This window comes from Elgaria multicarinata, chromosome 22 (assembly GCF_023053635.1).
Source record: "Elgaria multicarinata webbii isolate HBS135686 ecotype San Diego chromosome 22, rElgMul1.1.pri, whole genome shotgun sequence".
NCBI classification, from domain to species: domain Eukaryota; kingdom Metazoa; phylum Chordata; class Lepidosauria; order Squamata; family Anguidae; genus Elgaria; species Elgaria multicarinata.
In genome coordinates, this window is record NC_086192.1 from 13686463 (window position 1) to 13705970 (window position 19508).

The window sequence follows — 19508 nt, forward strand, 5'->3', positions numbered from 1 at the left end:
GATGATCAGGGGTTTGGAAACAAAGCCCTATGAAGAGAGACTGAGAGAACTGGGCATGTTTAGCCTGGAGAAGAGAAGGCTAAGGGGAGACATGAGAGCACTCTTCAAAGACTTGAAAGGTTGTCACACAGAGGAGGGCCAGGATCTCTTCTTGATCCTCCCAGAGTGCAGGACACGGAATAATGGACTCAAGTTAAAGGAAGCCAGATTCCAGCTGGACATCAGGAAAAACTTCCTGATTGTTAGAGCAGTACGACAATGGAACCAGTTACCTAGGGATGTGGTGGGCTCTCCCACACTCGAGGCCTTCAAGAGGCAGCTGGACAAGCATCTGTCAGGGATGCTTTAGGGTGGATTCCTGCATTGAGCAGGGGGTTGGACTCGATGGCCTTGTAGGCCCCTTCCAACTCTGCTATTCTATGATTCTATGATTCTATGAATAAAGACAGGCAGGTTGTGAATGGGGAGGAAGAGGCAAGATGGCTGCAAAAGGGCCGCATGTTTCTGGAACAAAACTAGGGTGACCAACTGTCAGGATTTCCCCGGATTTGTCCTGGTTTTTGTTCTTTCCATGGTGTCAGGGGGGATTTTCTATCATTTTCAATAATGTCCTGGAATGACACACCTTCCCCTTTAAGGCTGCCATTAGCATGGCAGGAGGGAGTGACATGCTTTCTTGAGGCACATCATTCCCCCCACCCCGAGCTCCAATTGAGGTCTTAAAGGGAAAAGTGGGTCATTCGTGGACATTATAGAAAAGGCCCCAATTGGAGTGGATGGTGGTGGTGCCGAATGAAATCCTTTCCCCTCCTCCACTCCAATCGGGTTCTTTAAGGTGGCGGGGGAATAACGTACTTTCTGCAGGACTTAGAAAGCTGCTTCCCCACACACCCACTAGGTGTCCTCTTTTTTGGTTTCCCAAATATGGTCACCCTAACAAAACCCACCGCCTCTTCGGGCCACTTCGCACAGGGGTATTTCTTAAACCTATGACGTTCTAAAGCAGCGTTCCCCAACCTGGCGTCCTCCAGGTGGGCTGGAACCACCACTCCCATCATCCCCAGGTTGGGGAATTCTCTTCTAAACAGCACTGAGGGTAACCACAGCACATTCTCTATCGCCACCTAGTGTCTGGGAGAGGAATTGCTCCTATTATCCAACAGCACATGGAGTCTGCAAACTGGAGGTCGATAATACAACAGAGTTTATGCAATTCGGAATAGGTGGGAATGTTCAAAACCGGGTGTGGGCCGGATATTGAAAAGCCATTAGAAATGTCCAGGCGGGTGTCCATTTTACCTGACCCAGAGAATTTAGCAGGTATTTCCAAAATGCCTTGGCGTCTTTAAAAACTGGGATTGGTCACCGCGGGCTGTGGAAGCTATTAGCAGGGCATGTTATTGAGCAAGGGAACATAATTCAGCTCTCAATTATGCAATGAAGTATGGAAGCAATGACAATACTGGCTCGCTCACGATCCAAAAGAGACAGGCCCAAATATGTCATTCTTCTCTTATGCATCTAAATTTTGCATTTCTTTTGTCCTCAACACTCCCCACCACCTCACCGAAATCCTGCTTCATTTTCCCAAGCTTGGCAGCTCTCTCCTAGAAGTAGAATCAAGATGGGGGGCAGGGAGAGAGAGAGAGAGAGAGAGAGAGAGAGAGAGAGAGAGAGAGAGAGAGAGAGAGAGAGAGAGAAGGTGGAGGGGGTTGCATTTATAGAATTCCTGTCCGTAACAGCAATGCAGTTGTTTTAGATTAACGTATAAATAGACATTCGTGTAATACATCTGTTGTTAATCCACGACTTGGTGGAAGAGAGATGCCAACACATCATTTATTAGGGCCTGCAGATCCTATAACGTTCTTCCTCGTGTTCCTTTTGTCTTTTTCTCGAAGAATATAATAGGTTCCAGGATGTCTTTTATTTCACTATATAGAGCGTGTTTCCTCCTGTCAAACAGAGCAAGACATAATGGATTCCAGGATGTAATTTATGCAGGTTTTTTGGAATCAGACGCCACCCCATTAATTCTAAAACTCTTCTGACTGTGAGTTGGTCGGTTTGCGTTACTCTTGCTTGCTCTTCGCTAAACACAAGGGAGGTCGCAGGGAGAAATTGGGAGGGGGAAGCGATTCGGTCTAAAACTGCAGTCCAAGGCGTTTTGCCTGTGACCCATTTGGTTTTCCTGGGGAAAATCCAGACACTGCAGTGGACACAGCCATCATAAGGACATATTTTTATTCTACTCTAGAATAAAAATAAAATAAAAAGGACATAGCTGTCGCAGGGAGAAATTGGGAGGGGGGAAGCGATTCGGTCTAAAACTGCAATCCGAGGCGTTTTGCCTGTGACCCATTTGGTTTTCCTGGGGAAAATCCAGACACTGCAGTGGACACAGCCATCATAAGGACATATTTTTATTCTACTCTAGAATAAAAATAAAATAAAAAGGACATAGCTGCTCGATATGGTTTTAAAGTGATGTCTGTTTTAGTTCATACAAGAAAGCAGAGATTTGTTCGCTGTTGTCCCAAGGGACAGGACAAGAAGTTTAAGTTACAGGAGCATGGATTTCGGTCGGATTTCTTGGCAGTGAGAGCAGTTTGATAATAGGAACGACCAAGAGGAGCCTGTGGAAACCACCCCCCTCGCTGGAGGCTGGACACACATCTGTTGGGGCAATACTCTCATTCTGCATTTCCTAAAACAAGCCGAGAATCAGGCTAGAGGGCCTACAGTTTTACTGGCACAATTAAAGCTTTCAATTCTGTATTGTGATGCTAGTGATGATTTTTCCCATTTTTATCGTTCACTCTTTGGAGATGTTATGGGATGCAGAGTGGTACAGAGATCTCAAGAACATCTGAAGAGTTCTGCTGGATCAGACCAAGGGTCCATCTAGTCCCGCACTCTGTTCACACAGGGGCCAACCAGCTGCCCACGGGAAACTCACAAGCCAGACAGGAGTACAACAGCACCCTCCCGCCCATGTTCCCCAGCAACCAGTGTACATAGACTTACTGCCTCTGATACTGGAGGTGGCACATCTTTCTCTTTAGAACAATGTTTTGTAAAGCAGCATCTATACGTATAAATTTGAGCATGCCGGTTTTACACAAATCAGTGGCCTCTTTTTTGGTGATGTGTACGTGGCCATTGTAATTTTCTCCAACCACATCAAACCCGGGGACCTTCCTGCATGCAAAATGTGGGCTCTGCCACCGAGCTACAGGCCTCCTCTAATCGGAGGGAAAGAAATTCACAGGAAGTAGGGCTGTGCGGAGCTGATTCGGAGCTGATTCGGAACTGGTCCACCTTGCTTCGGAACCGAAGCCAAAGTGGGGCGGTTCTTGCGGGGTCCTGGATGCCTGCCACAGAAAAGCCGTGTGCAAGGCCAACAAGGAGTCCATTGGACCTCCCGCTTGCTCACCTCCGCCCTCGCCCCCTTGCTCCTCAACCCTCCTGAACCCAGAGCCACCACCACCACTGCCTTCAGGACTTCCCTTTACCATTTGTCTCCATCCATTAGAGCAGCAATTTAAAGGTAAGAGGGGGTTCTTTACAGCAGTAGACCTATGAAAATGAGAGAGACCTCATCTTACCTTTAAATCTCAGCTGTAAAGGAGGAAGACAGACGGCAAAGTTAAATCCGGTGGGCAGGAACAGCTTTGGGCTCTACGGGGGTGAACGGAGACAGAGAGGGAGGTGAGTCCAATGGACTCACAGTCGGGCTCGTACTGACTTCCCTGCGTGGGCAGGCGGGCAAGGGGAGTGGCCCACCACCACCCCGAAGTGGCCCGAGGCACCCCAAGGTACTTCAGAACTGATCCGCTTTGCCTCGGGGTGCCTCCGACCAACCTAGTACCACCTCATATTTGGGCCAAGGCAGGCATAATAAGCCCGCCTCGCCCTGAATCCAGGGCTTCAGCCCGAGGCGGTGCACAGCCCTAATACGAATCGGGGGCTCACAGCCCTTGATCTTCTCTAGCCTTGATTCCAGCTGCTTGTACCATGTTGACAAAGTCCAAGCAAAACTCTGGGAAAGCGTGCATGCATTCCCCGCCCCCCGCCCTGCCGCCCCCATTCCCCATTTGAGAAATACTGCACTAATAGGAAATGAAACATTTTGGGGAAGAAAACAGAGGAGGGGTCCAGTTCCCAAAACCAACCAACCAACCAACCCCCCCATTTCCCAAATCGAGAGGCAGCTGAGAATTCCTCTGGTCTAAAGCACAGGACTGCGGATGGGAGAAAGCGCACAGGAGAGACACAAAAATATCTTGTTAAATTTTTATAGTTTGAACCACTGAACAAGCTTCCTTGCCTCGATAATTTATACCTGAATGGCGCGTCTAGACATGACATCATGTTAAGGCATGCCTGGTGTTTTGTGGTCCGTTTACAATAACCAGGAAGTATAATTGCCTTCGTTCAGGTCAGCAAAAGAGGCGATTAGTGGGTTGGGAGGAGAAATATCAAACGGGCCATTCTCTCGGCAGCTGTTCTGGGGGAATGGCTTTTATAGGCCGTTGTTTTCTGCCAAGCAGACGAGACCCTTGCAAATGCTAGAATCCACATTGAACCAGTATCCCTTGCAATCGGAGAGAGGACGGAAGCAAAAAAGTGACACATACCATAGAATAATCTCCAATTCTCAAATTGGTCTCATGGCTCAGGGTTCACATTAAAGCCACAAAGGAGAACCAGCTATGGATAATGTGGAATATCTCCCCGTATGGGGGCAGACTAAAGATGTCTGAAAAATTCATTTTAGGTCTTTTTTTTTTTTCATCAGATGAACGTCCGTGTGCATTTTGGTACAGGGGAGGTGTTGAGCTGACCACCTCATCTCAAAAGTCAAAGACGCGCAAAAGGACAACTGCCTTCCGATTTGCACAGGACCGGGAAGTGTGAATTGGCCTGGTTTGCTTAAAAATGCAGACCGAATGAAATCTTTGTGCCTCTTACTAAACGCTCTTAAGCTGACCAGTTTTATTTTGAAGGGGGGGAATACCAGGTCAGCTTAAGAACGTTCAGCAACGTTCTGATTGGAATCAGCGCTTCAATATCGCTATAAAGTAGTAATATAATATCGCTATAAAGCAGTATAAAACTTTACCTAAATGTAAAGTTTAAGTTTAGGTTTAAATTTAGCCTGGAGCAAACACCTTGAACAATGTAGCTCAGTGGCAAAGCCTCTGCCTTGCATATACAACGTCCGCGGTTCAATTCCGGGCATCTCCAGGTGGGCCGGGAAAAACTCCTGCCCAAAACGTAGATCAGTCTAGATCTACGCTATTGCTTTATATGAATGAATTAATGAATATCTTTATTGAATAAGCCTTCTGACCATTTCAAAAAATCACATTTCAAAACATTTCAAAAAATCACATAATCATTAAGAACAGACATTAATTAAAAACTTATGATATATTCTATATGACTGACAGTTAATAAGGCCCCTTGTATATTACAACATTTGATAAAAACTATTAATTAATCCGTTTTTTCCTCATTCTTTTTTCCTTATGCTGGCTGCTTTAAGAGCGAAGAGAACAACCCTCTGGGTCACAACATAGTTAGAGCCACGTAAGAGAAAGGACAATTTATCCTTCGCTGTCCAGTTTCTCATGCGTATTAAAAACACAGATAGAGAGCGTTCTCTACATTTTGAATATAAACAACATTCAAGTAAATAGTGGGCTAAATCTTCTGTTTCAGGGTTGCCACACATACAAAGTCTATCTTTCGATGGAATACATTGGAATCTACCCTGTAATATCATTGTGCCCATCAGCTCGAATCGAAGCCGGGTAAAGGCTACTCGAAGGACCTGTTTCATATCAAAGAAGGAGGAAAGGAAAGGAACCTCTCGTGCAAGTACTGAATCATTACTGACTCTTGGAGGGACGCCAACTTTCGCTGACGTTTTCTTGGCAGGCCTTATAGTGGGGTGGTTCGCCGTTGCCTTCCCTGGCCGTTATTACCTTTCCCCCAGCTGACTGGGTACTCATTTTACCGACCTCGGGAGGATGGAAGGCTGAGTCGACCCGAGCCAGCTGCCTGAGAACCAGCTTCCGCTGGGATCGAACTCAGGCCATGGGGAGAGTTTCAGCTGCAGAAACTGCTGCTTTACCGCTCTGCGCCACACGAGGCTCAATCACATCAAAGAACCTACTGCTTTATAGCGGTATCAAAGTGCACTGAGAACAGCTGGGACACAATTCACATTCCATGTACCACTTTCATGGGGACTGTCTACACCAGCCCTTTTCCCTGGGGTCGTCCCTAAATCGTCCCCAAACGATGCACAGGAGATCCGGGGGGCGAGCAGGGACAACCCCTCGGTTATCCTGATTTTGCCTGTGGTCCCTTGACCATACCAAGGACTGTGGGTGGTGTGGATGCCTGTCCCAGCTTCTCCATTTCTCCCCGCGAGTAGCAGGGCCAGGCACGGAGCTGTTTCGGGGGGGGCTCTGTGCCCTTCGGGGGTGGGGGGCAGCAATTTCGCCATCCCAGAAATGGCGGGGTGGGGTGGGCGTGGGTTTCTTTGTTTTTTTAACACTTATCTTTCTCGCCCTGCACGTGGCGCCTCTTTTGGAAAACAAAATGTCCTTTCCGGGACATCGCGCAGCCGTCTAGACACTGGGGGAGGATTGTAGAAGAAGGTAAGTCTGCATTCCTCCCCTACCCTTCCTCTGCACCCTTAGGTGTATACATGGCCATTGTGTTAGATCCTGCTTTTCTATTATTATTATTATTATTATTATTATTATTCGCCTTTTTTCTTCCAAGGAACCCAAGGTGGCGGACATAATCCTCCTCCTCCTCCTCCCCATTTTATCCTCACAACAACAACCCTGTGAGGTGGGCTGGGCTGAGAGTCTGTGACTGGCCCAAAGTCACCCAGCGGGTTTCCTTGGCCGAGTGGGGACTAGAACCCGGATCTCCGGACTCCCAGCCCAACACCTTAGCCACTGCACTGCACTGGCTCTGCACTTTTCATTCCACGTCCATAACAATTTAACACAAGGTGTCGTTCTGGCCCCCATATAAGGCAGCGTCAGGTGTCATTTCTTAAGATTTCACCCCCAGAAATGTTTCGATTTTATTTTATTTTGTGATATACGTACGGTTCGTTCCGCCCCCACTGCCCGCCCGCCTGCGCTGTTTGTATTCCCGTGCAGGGAGCCATTGTATGCATTTCTGGCGAAAGCGAGCATTCAGAGCAAGAAACCAGATCTCGCTCCAATGTGAAGGGAAAACTCCTGGACTGCTTTTGGAAGCCGCACAAACAAAAGCCGCCCATCTCCCAGGGAGGCCGGCTTACCAAATGCATTCAGGCCCGCTGTGGAAACAGATCTGGTGTTGTTCAACGAACCCTTCCCCAGCGGTTTGCTCTTTGCAGGTTTGGAGCAGGGAGGAGGCTGCTGGCAGATGTAAATGGTTTTCTTTAAGAAGAAAAAGCAAGGGGAAAGTCTGTTTGGCAGAAGGCGCTTTTAGGGACCGGGAAAGGAATCATTAAAAGAAAAGGCTCCGCAATAGATTTTAAGAGATTCCAAGGTGGTAATATACAGGCATTGTTTCCTTTCGTTCTTTGCCTCAAAGGGGTTATTATTATTGTTGTTATTATTGTTGTTATTATTATTCTTATTTATTGCATTTGTATACCGCCCCATAGCCGAAGCTCTCTGGGCGGTTCGTGTCAGATAAAAACACTTAAAAACAATATACAAAAATTAAAAACCACAAAAACATACAATATACACGAACATTTAAAACCACTATAACAACTTTTTTAAAGCCTAAAAAATAGACCCAGGCTCATTACATATTGCTAAACGCCTGGGAGAAGAGAAAAGTCTTGACCTGGTGCTGAAAAGATAGCAATGTTGGCACCAGGCGAGCCTCATCGAGAGAGATCATTACAAAATTGGGGGGCCACCACTGAAAAGGCCCTCTCTCTTGTTGCAATCCTCTGAGCTTCCCTTGGAGTAGGCACTTGGAGGAGGACCTTAGATGTTGAACGTAGTGACCGGGTATATTCACATCAGGAGAGGCGTTCCGTCAGGTATGGTGGTCCCAAGCCATGTAAGGCTTTATAGGTCAAAGCCAGCACCTTGAATCAGACTCAGAAACATACAGGCAGCCAGTGCAAGTGGACCAGAGCAGGTGTTATATGGTCGAATCTTCTGGTTCCCGAAATCAATCTGGCTGCTGCATTTTGCACAAGCTGCAGCTTCCGAACCGTCTTCAAAGGCAGCCCCACGTCGAGTGCATTGCAGTAATCTAATTTGGAGGTTCTGCTTCTGCATGCTTTTGAAGTATTTACAAAACCTGCAAGTCCTGTTCGACTAGAGACAACCTTCGCCCTTTTCAAACAAAATTGACCCAGAATGAATGCAGAGCGGCAGGATCATGCACACCGGCCTCTACTCCCTGCATTCACCCAAAGGTGAAAACAGAGCTAACGCCTACGTAAAGTGTATACACACAGAGGCTCTGTATATATAACCAGGACTGTGCCAAAACGCAAGGTCTGTAATTGAATAAGGAGAGCCAGTGTGATATAGTGGTTACAGTGTTGGACGGGGAGTCGGGAAATCCAGGTTTGAGTCCCCACTCAGCCATACAAGCACACTGGGTGACTTTGGACCAGTCACAGACTCTCAGCTCAGCCTACCTCACAGGGTTGTTGTTGGGGTTAACATGGAGAGAAGGAAGATTATGTACGTCCACTTGGGTGTCCTTGGAGGGTGGGGAAGTGGGATATAAATGCAATAAAGTATCAGTCAGAACCCTAATGGAGCTATCTGTCAGGAGCTGCCACGTCACACCATTCCTTGAGCAATGGTTTGCTGTTGGTTATTTCTCTGGCTTGTTGAGGAGAGAGAAGCCAGAGGTGTGGGCTTGCAGCGGGAGTGATTGGGCAGCGTGCACCAACAAACCCCGGGTTGTGATCCAGGCCAATACTTGCTTAGAACAATACTCTTAGCCCTGATTCATATCTCTATTTTCTCCCAAGAACATATGGTGTGTGCGGAAGGATCCTGTATTAAGAAAGGGGAGGCAGCTATTAACAATGACTAAAATGAGAGTGGTCACAGCAGGTTACATCCTCTAACTTAGAAACTTATCCTTTAATCCCAGGTAGGTACGTGGGTGTGGCCGCCATGCAGTGAGAGAAACCCACAACTCTGCATATACTCAGAAGCACTCTGTACACCTGTATTCTATATTTATATTTCTTTACTCAAGGTAGTCATAAACTACATCTTAGGGCAAATTGGCCTCACAAGGCGACGTACGAAGAGGAACGATACAAGGTACATGAGACGCACCAGATAGTCGTGGTTACCAAAAAGGCTGTTAATCACATAGTCCGTCCTGTCTTAAGTAGGGTGGCCATATGGAAAAGGAGGACACGGCTCCTGTATCTTTAACAGTCATATAGAAAAGGGAATTTCAGCTGGTGTCATTTGTATGCATGCAGCACCTGATGAAAGTCCCTCTTCATCACAGCAGTTAAAGCTGCAGGAGCCCTGCCTAGCATGACCAGTTACAAAAGAGGGCAGGGCTCCTGCAGCTTTAACTGCTGTGATGAAGACGGGATTTCACCAGGTGCTGCATGTATACAAATGACAATTGCTGAAATTCCTTTTTCTAGGCCACTGTTAAAGATAAAGGAACCCTGTCCTCTTTTTCATATGGTCACCCTAGACTTAAGGCTGTAGTGAGGCAGAGTGAGGAGGCTGTTATGAATGGGCAGCAAATTGTTGCTATTTGATGTATTATTGTAATTTGACTTCTGGAGGGGGGTGTCTGTTGGATTTTCTGCCTCAGGTACCCAAATAACTTAACTGGCCTTGGGTTGACTTAGGAGGCATTGATGTTTGCTGCAACAAAAAAATATTGGGCTAACCTGTAAAAAAAGAGCAGGGGACAAAATTTTCAGACATTCTGCTTTCAATTTGTCACCACTGCTGACATTAAGGGTGCAATCTTATGCATGTTTAGACCGAAAAAAGTCCTGCAACTCCCAGTATTGCTTGACTGGAGAATGCTGAGAGTTGTAGGGCTTTTCCCTGTCTAAAACTGCATATGATTGTAGGACTTTTGTCTGTCCTATATAGGATTGTAGGACATTTTCCTGCATAAACCTGCATAGGATTGTAGGACTTTGTTCTATCTAAACATGCATAGCATTGTAGGACTTTTGCCTAAGTGGAGGCGGCACAGGAGAGAGATATGAGAATAAGAATGATCAGTGAGGGGTTAAGTGCACACACACACACACACACACACACCATTCTCTTTCAAGGCAACAGGAGAAAATAACACTTGCACTATCTCCATATGGGGTGGAGTGGGGGAGAAGGAACAGGAATTAAAAACAAAAAAGGAAGATGGAATTCCAGAATTCAGACTCGCCAGTTGCTAGGAGCCAGCGTTCGGCACCTTCGACGAACTACAGTTCCCAGAATTCTTTGGGAGAAGAACATGGCAGTTAGATTGTGTACGTAACCAAGGAAGCCGCTGGGACCTTAGCTACTGAGGACCGAAGGAAAATGAACCAAGCTCAAAGCCTTCTGATCGACAGCCTCACCAGGACGAAGCATGTGGCCAATGCCGCCCTGATCAAAATCTTGGACTCCTCCGTGTTGGCAATGACCCCGGGCTTCAATATCCAAAGCCAGGCCCCCGTGTTCGTCCAAGCCTTCTACAAGGACTTGCTCCAAGTCCGGAGGGAGGGCCTGTACTTCAAGGAGCGGCATTACAAGTGCGTCCGGGCGGACGACCAGTCGATCTACCTGAAAGGGAAAGACAACGGCTTGATCTTGGTGAAAACCAGGGCTTTCGTCCTGGTGGGGACATACTCCCAAGGCATGTACCCCAGTGTGTGCGTGGAAGCAGTGGAGAAGCTGGCGGATTACTTCAGAGGAAAGGGGAACTGAAGGCGTCAAGGCAAAGACGCAGCGACAGGCCAGCCTCGCGCGTGGGGGAAAGCCGAGCGGGAAACAGGTGGGCCTCTGCTGAAGGAGAAGGCCTGTCCCCAAGTCACGACGACGCACCCACTTAAGACCTGTGTGGATTCCCACATCCTTTCCAACCTCATCCTTTTGCTGTTTCCCTCCCCCCCTTTCCCCCCTTTTTAAAGCATTAAACACATGCAAACTCCCCAAAACGGCATCCACTAGGTATGTAATTGAAATACGTATACGGAGAGGAGAGGACCGGCCGAAGGCAGTTGGCCGCCTGAAGTGGGGACCTGCCCTGCCAATGCCGCCTCCTACTCTCCCCGGATATGCCGCCTGTCTGCCACCAGGTAGTTTGCTTTTCCTGGTGCAGACACATGCGCCCGCCTCGCAAGGGCGCTGTCCTTAAGCTGTTCCCGCCTTCAGGAGCCGCGTGGTGCCTGCGCATTCGGCAAAGTACACAAAAGATCCCGGGACGTCTCGTGATTTCCTGACCTCACGGCCAGCAGGGCCAAGAAGCTGCAGAGCCTTTGGGGAGGGAGAGGGCCACCCTTCCCATACTCGTCCGCCTGCTGCACCAGCTTCCTACCGCTTCACGGTAGGGCCAGCCCTGGGTACCGAGGTCCAGAGACCGACCCCGCAGGCAAAGAGAAACCACAAAGGTGGGAGACACCCTCACGTCCAGGAAGCGCCCTCCCACCAGTGACCCTGGATAGGAGAAAACGGGCTGAGGTTTTACTGCTGCAACAGCAGTTGCCACCCAGACCAGGGTCAAGTGTTGGTGTAGCCGGACACGGGCTAAGGCCCTGTACCCAAAAGGCGCCCCCTGAAGCTGCTCCTATGCCATGGCAACCTTCTTGCAGTGGTATAGCCAGGGCTGGACTTTGGGGCCAGCTGCCACCGCTGCCCACCCAATTTACTTTTGCCATCTGTCTTCATCCATTAGAACCGCGGTTTAAAAGTAACCGGGGGGCTGTCTTGTTTTCATAGATCTGGGGCCACAAACTACGGAAATGGCCCTTTATTTGCAGCCATAGATCTATGAAAATCAAAGAGCCCCATCTTACTTTCAAAGCTTGACTCTAAAGGAGGAAAACAGATGGCAAAGGTAAGTCCCATGGGAAGCGGAGGCAGGTTCTGGTGGGGGGATGTTTTTCTAAATTCTTTTTGTACTTCTCCAAACTTTGGGGTCCCTTCAAGTCTGCCGATAGCTCCCTTTTGGGTGTGGAGGGTTCTGTTTTAAGGCGCCACGCTTCTAGTATTGAGTTAACATCAGACCTATTAAATGAGCGTGGTTGCCTTCACTGATCCCACTAAATCATGCCACGTTCCCCTCCACTCCCAGAACCCAAACTGGGCTGCACCATACCCTCGTGGCTGAATTTGCCACTGCCAAATCCGCCACCAAATTTGTCACAGGAGTAGTGGCAAAATTCATGCCGATTTAGCAGGGAAACAAGGCACGGGGCTTCTGGAAGCACAATTCCGCTTAGAAACAAGTTCCTTCCCTGCCTTACTTCCCTGTTAAAATAGCCCAGGTTTTGCCGCTGCAGCCACAACCACAAATGTGGCAGCAAGAGGGGGAACACGACAGAGATCCCCAGGTCTCTTTCCCCCTTTCCGGTAAGGTCACGACAGGCATTGCAGTTTGCAGTACATACTGAACGCGTCGAAGCTCGAAAGGAAGAGGAATTCCACGGATGCAAAACCGCTCAAAAGCTCTCCTTTCCACGTTGGTGGATGAAAAGGGGAGTGCACTTCACCAGATTTCTATATGATAAGAAAGCTCTGCTGTGCTGGGAATATTTAGTAGGCAAGGAATTAAAAACACAGGCGAATCTTGATTAAAACAGGAAACGGGCAGAAATCCATACAGCGAGATTCCAAAATAAATAATGTGAAGAATGGTTTGGTTCAATTATTATTATTATTATTATTATTATTATTATTATTATTATTATTATTATTTGGTTCAAGGGCAACGGAAATATGCAAATCAACAGACAGCTGTCAGGGTGTCTGTTATGTAAAGGGTCGGGTTGAGGAGAGGGCTTCGCTTCCCTCACAGTTGACCAACGCCATGCGCCAAAGCACATGAGCAAGGCCGACCTGGCATTGGATAGCTGCATTGGGTACATCTGGTACTTTTGGCGTGGGTGTCGTGTTTCCCAAAACCTGTCCACCTTATTGGGAGACGATAAAGAGGTCTGCCATTTAATCCACAAAGCTTTTTTCAAGCAATAAACATCTCTGAATATGAGCCAACAGTGCGATATCGCTGCAGGAAAGGCAAATGCTATTTGAGGCTGCATTAATAGAAGTATAGCTTCCAAATTGCGCGAGGTCCTGGTTCCTCTCTATTCGGCCCTGGTTAGGCCTCATCTAGAGTATTACATCCAGTTCTGGGCTCCACAATTCAAGAAGGATGCAGACCAGCTAGAGCGTGTTCAGAGGAGGGCAACCAGGATGATCAGGGGTCTGGAAACAAAGTCCTATGAGGAGAGACTGAAAGAACTGGGCATGTTTAGCCTGGAGAAGAGAAGATTGAGGGGAGACATGATAGCACTCTTCAAATACTTCAAAGGTTGTCACACAGAGGAGGGCCAGGATCTCTTCTCGATCCTCCCAGAGTGCAGGACACAGAATAACGGGCTCTAGTTACAGGAAGCCAGATTCCGGCTGGACTTCAGGAAAAACTTCCTGGCCCTCCTCTGTGTGACAACCTTTCAAGTATTTGAAGAGTGCTATCATGTCTCCCCTCAATCTTCTCTTCTCCAGGCTAAACATGCCCAGTTCTTTCAGTTTCTCAGTCCTGACCAGCAACAATTGTATTCTGCAAAAGGGCCGGCTTCTAGCATCCTTTGAAGGCTATTGGGTAGGTCTGTCAACAGCTGTCAGCCATTATTATATTCTGGTAAATCAGCAAGCATTTTGCACACACTTCCTCGTGAAGCGCTGCAACCATCAGGGCTAGAAACTTGTTTTTTTAAAAGAGGGAGAGAAAGCTGGAATTCTTTAGGAAGGCTGATTCTAAACCCAATTCTGAACAGTCAGGGAATCGCATCGTATCAACGACCCTTCCCATCGCAGCTGGGCGAACAGACCAATTTCGCTTCGCTCTTGCTGAATTTGCACAATTCGGTTACAGAATAAAGAACGTCTACATCTAAGAAGGGAAAGGAGGGAGAGTTGACATCTGATATTAGCGAAAGTAAAAAAAAAAAACCCCAAGGTCGTCATTAGCTGGCCGGCATCGAGTTGGTGCCAAGTTTCCAAGTGGGCGGGGGGGACATTTTTCCCTCCCAGGAGACGGTCCCTAAGCTTTGAACTTCGAAGCGTGCGGGAGGAGGGAAACGGACTCGGTGGAGGTGTCAGCGTCATCTTGGATTCAAATCAATCAAATTGATGCACGTTTGCAATAACTATCCCCCATCACCTCTGGGCTGCTCTCCTCCATATGGTCTTTATATCAAGATGCAGCAGGCTGGGTGGTTCAGAGGGCTCATTTCCTGTTGTAGCTAAAATCCCCTTTGCTCCAAAAAGAGAGAAGCAGAGAGAGGAAGAGGGAGAAACTAAAGCTTATTAACCAGGAGAATTGTTTGAGTAAAATCCCTCAAAAGCTGAAGCAACAACTCCCGTTCAGTCTGTCGTTATCTTATCAACTTAGCTGGACCCAGACAGCAGCCAAAACAATTCGGGAGTTAATGAAGAGCCTCTGCAAACACAAATTCCTTCGCCCACGGTTTACCTGCAGCTTCTTTGAGCCTGGGACATGTGGGGATAGGGTTGATGGGAACTGGAGGTAGAGATGTCAGAAAAATCAGTCTGGGGGATGGCGTTGACCGAATTTCCCTAGGTTCTCCCCCACGCCCTGAAATTTGTTCCCGTTCCCGCTGTGCACCCGACTGAGTCTGCAGTGAGTCGAGCCAGTTCATGGATTTTCCGGCCATTTTGCACAGTTCCCACCCCCCCCCCAAAAAAAAGTTCTGCACTTTGCGCAAACATCTGCGCAATTTGCGCAAATCATGGAGATTTGCACGAATTACAGCTGGATTTGCGCAAGTTGCTGAGAGATTTGTGCAAACGGTTCGGAAATGTGTGCAAATTGAAGGACCTGCGCCCCACCCACCCCACCCACCCACCCAATTGCACAAAAGTAGTTCCTGGAGTTCGTCTGATGCTAATAGCCAGTGTTTATAATACAAGGCAATCTGTTGTTAATAATTTCTGCAGACATTGTTATAACCCTTTGACAAAGGCCTAATAAAAAGCGAGAGGCCAAAACACATCCAGCTTTTCTCCAATAAATTCATTCTGAGACTACGTCCACTCTACATGTGGTGGCCATAGCTCTGTCCTCCCACATTTCACGTCCGCCACTCCCCACTCAGCCCTGCTGCCCGGCACCGGTTCACTGCCCGCTCAAACCAGCATGCATCGTGGGAGCACAGCAACACGTGCGCAGACACGATTTTCAGTGGTGCTTTTCGCAGTGGCTCTATAGGTGATGTTCTGGGAGAAGACAGAGCGCAAGACGTGGAATCATGGGCTCAAGTGACATGAAGCCAGATTCTGGATTGACATCAGGAAAAACTTCCTGACTGTTAGAGCAGTACAACAATGGAACCCATTACCTAGGGACTTGAAAGGTTGTCACACAGATGTGGAAGACTGAAAAGCACAGTTCTCCTTCACATGAATGGGGCTGGAAAGCAAAGCTTTAGGTCACGGGTGGGGTCTATACCTGTCCCCCAAAACTTCGTCGGGGGGGAGCTTTCTCACCAAAATAGAGCAAAACCAGCACGAACTAGACTAAACCACCTTGACTATGTTTTCTCAAGAGGAAGAATTTTAGGGGCCCTGGAACTCTCCTCAAGATACAGCCAGACTTTGAGCTGAGAAAACTCACCTTCTGAGCCTGTTTGTTTTAAAGTTTTGCAACATCACCAGTTGAATCTCTGCCTCATATCTCTCAGGTCACCCGTCCAAGCCCCATTTGTGGGGTGAGCCCTAATAACAACAAGCCCTAATAACATCCCTACGCCGTGCATCTGCAGTCACTGCTACCAAATGACCCACATCTGCACATATTTAACGCACAGCCTGCCCCACACTGACAGCTAGAGAAGAGAAACCAAATGCAATTGAGTGCTTCTAGCAAAACAGGGATAAAATTTCATCGGGGTGGAATTGATGGACATTTCTCCCACCTTTTTTCAGGGGCAGGCTGGGATGGAGCTTATCTAAGAACGAATCGGAGACAAGGCCCCGGGAAGTCCGTGGTTCGGATGCAAGAAAGCCAACGGTGTTGAGAGATCTGACCCCCAAAAACCAATCAGAATTTCCTGTGTAAACACAGCCCTGGTGTGTACCGTGGGAACGAGGGCATCCCGTGAAGAAGGTAGGCAGTCCGCCTTCGAAAGCGGAAACCAACAGCACGGATTTAAAGCCCCCGAACTGCACGGCCAAATTTCACTAACTGCCAGCAAATCCTCTCGGCGGACGTCTTTTCCATCGACTGCCTGGTGAAGAGTTAAAATTCCTGAGATAATTATAATCGAAACAATCCGTAGCCCCCAGCGTTAAGGAGGTGCCCACCAGCTGGTGATGGTTAAGTGGTTACTTTTTCTCAAAAACCTGAACCTATTAGCAAAGGGTCAAGACATTTTGTTATAAGCCATAGCGAGTTTCAACAATGGTTCAACTCTATCAGAATGCAAAAGTTTGCCAATACAAATGAGGTCCTGTGGGCTGTAGTAGCAGTTTCACAAATAACTTTTTTTTTTTTTGGATCCATCTAGTGATGGATCCAAATAGCAAAGGGATCCATCACCAGAAAAAATCAACCTCAACTTCTGCAAAGTAAATCCCATACGAAACAGATGAATAAGCACACTCAGACAACAATAGCAATAGCCTTTTGTTTCTTTTTGGGGTAACAAAATCTGCTCAGAAGCGCGGACACACACACACACAGAGTTTGGCTCAGTGCTAGGGATGCGATGAATATCCTTAACACTGAAGTGTGAAAAGCACACACTGGCTCAGTTCAGACAATACGTTTCTCAACGGTGGTGTCAGAACTCCACGGTGGAGTTTTTACACCACCGTTGAGAAATGTGTTGTCCGGAGGGAAAACTCCACCCCACGGTGGAATTTGGGGAGGAAACACTCAATGCAGAATATCCACACAGTGCAGAGGAGAGTTCCTGCACAACCGTTGTGTTGCGTGTTGTATGGAGGGCTCCGTGGAGTTTCCCGTAGCGTTGAGTAGACTTTTCCCACTGGCTACAGAGTTCCCTGGCAAGAGCGGCGAAAGGAGTGAGTGCCATTCTAGGCCAGCCGCTGGGATTGTTGGTTTTTTGGCAGCAATGGCTGATGGGATACCATCAGGAGGACTGGGGGAAGAGACAGGGCGAAAGAACTGTCCATCAGATGTCACGTTGCCTTTTACTCAACGCCACGGGAACCCGCAGTCCCACAAGGGTGGAGTTAGAACATGTGTGGTGACTACCTCCCAAAAAAATCAAACGTTGAGTGGAGTTTTCACGCTGCGTTGACTAACGTGTTGTCTGAACTGAGCCAGCCCATCCCCTTGTCCCGCCATCTCCCCTTCTGCCTCTTCCTGCTTCCATCCTCTCTCCCCTGAAGCGAATATACTACAGGCCTCCGGTTTCTTTTAACCTGTTTCATGGACCCTTCCTCAGACCAGACCACCTCAACTGGTTACACCATCCCAGAGCTTATGCCGTGGGAGAAAGAAGAGGAAAAGTTTGATTCGTTCCTCGGTCCCAAAGAAGATTTTTTTTTTTTGTCATCCAAAAATGATTGACTTGGGTCCCAGGCAAAAATGCGCAGAGCTTGAAGTTATAATGTACAGAATCACATACGCTTAGTGTGTGATTCTGTACATTATAACCGCGGCATTATAAAAATCTGTGCACCCCTTTTCCTGACATTGCTTAGATCTTCTACCACTTGTGTGCTGTTTGGTATTCCCAAATGCTGCTTTCTGTATTGTGATTCTACTGATGAGGGTGTCACATCACAAGCAAGAAGCATAAGAACAATCATCGAAATAAGACCCAAATAAGAAAGCTCATCTAAACATAAGACAAGTTCAAAAGTGTAAGGCAGGTGAACATTTCAGCATAATAACATGGCCATGTCTTTTGATCAGGGGTCTGGAAACAAAGCCCTATGAAGAGAGACTGAAAGAACTGGGCATGTTTAGCCTGGAGAAGAGAAGATTGAGGGGAGACATGATAGCACTCTTCAAATACTTAAAAGGTTGTCACACAGAGGAGGGCCAGGATCTCTTTTCGATCCTCCCAGAGTGCAGGACACGGAATAACGGGCTCAAGTGACAGGAAGCCAGATTCCAGATGGACATCAGGAAAGAACTTCCTGAGTGTTAGAGCAGTGCGACAATGGAATCGGTTATCTAGGGAGGTTGTGGGCTCTCGCACACTAGAGGCATTCAAGAGGCAGCTGGACAACCCTCTGTCAGGGATGCTTTAGGTTGGATTCCTGCATTGAGCAGGGGGTTGGACTCGATGGCCTTGTAGGCCCCTTCCAACTCTGCTATTCTATGATTCTATGAACGAAAATCACTGCAACTGGGAGGTAAACACACACATCCTCATATCAGAAGACATTTTCTTCTGAAGGGTGATGGTTAAGCATGCAGTGTGGGTTGTCTTTTCTTGAACAAGCGACCTTGGGAAAAAACATGGTTTGTGGTTGGATTGTTCAGGTGGTGCTGGATTTAACCTATAAAGCCCTACATGGCTTGGGACCGCAATACCTGATGGAATGCCTCTACCCATACACTGCGCTCAATATCCAAGGTCCTCCTCCGAGTGCCTACTCCGAGGGACGCTCGGAGGATGGCAACAAGGGAGAGGGCCTTTTCAGTGGTGGCCCCCCGACTGTGGAATGATCTCCCCGATGAGGCTCGCCTGGTGCCAACATTGTTATCTTTCAGGCACCTGGTCAAGACTTTTCTCTTCTCCCAGGCGTTTAACAGCCTTTAACAACGCTACGTGTTTTTTTTTTAACGGACCCCCAGAACTGTTGTTTTTAAATGGATACTGTTGTTTTTATACTGTTGTTTTTATGTTTCTGATGGTTTTTCAATTTTGTATACTTTTTACTGTTTTTAACTTTTGTAAACCGCCCAGAGAGCGGTTATGGGGTGGTATATAAATGTAATAAAATAAATAAATAAATAAATAAACAAGCCACCCTGCGGAAAATGCACTGAGTTCAGACAACACGTTCAACAAACAACCCACGGTTCAACAACAACCCACACTTAACCACTGAGGGTGGGTCAGGACGTTGTGTGAACAGCTCCGTACACTCGTAGCCCGATGCACACACTCTCGCTGAAGCAGGGGCGGAAGTAGACTTACCTTCCTCGCAGTTGCTTCCCGTGAAACCAGGGCAGCATCGCAATTCGAGGGCCGTCACCGTTCTGTAGGAGATCTTGTACGTGGGCCTGATGAGAGTCCTGTAACTAAC

The 19508-nt window shown here is 47.7% G+C and overlaps 2 protein-coding genes across 2 annotated transcripts in view; one reads left to right on the top strand and one right to left on the bottom strand.

The window, feature by feature from the left end:
• The window catches only part of COL26A1 (collagen type XXVI alpha 1 chain), a 96645-nt gene that overhangs the window by 57380 nt on the left and 19757 nt on the right, over nt 1-19508 (bottom strand). The window contains exon 3 of the mRNA XM_063146803.1: nt 19400-19497. Within this exon, the coding sequence (XP_063002873.1) occupies nt 19400-19497 (98 nt within the window). The remainder of the gene's footprint in view (nt 1-19399; nt 19498-19508) is intronic.
• PFN4 (profilin family member 4) lies at nt 10536-11003 on the top strand. The gene has a single exon (XM_063146604.1). It carries the CDS (start codon nt 10575-10577, stop codon nt 10959-10961), a length of 387 nt encoding a protein of 128 aa, XP_063002674.1. The 5' UTR covers nt 10536-10574; the 3' UTR covers nt 10962-11003.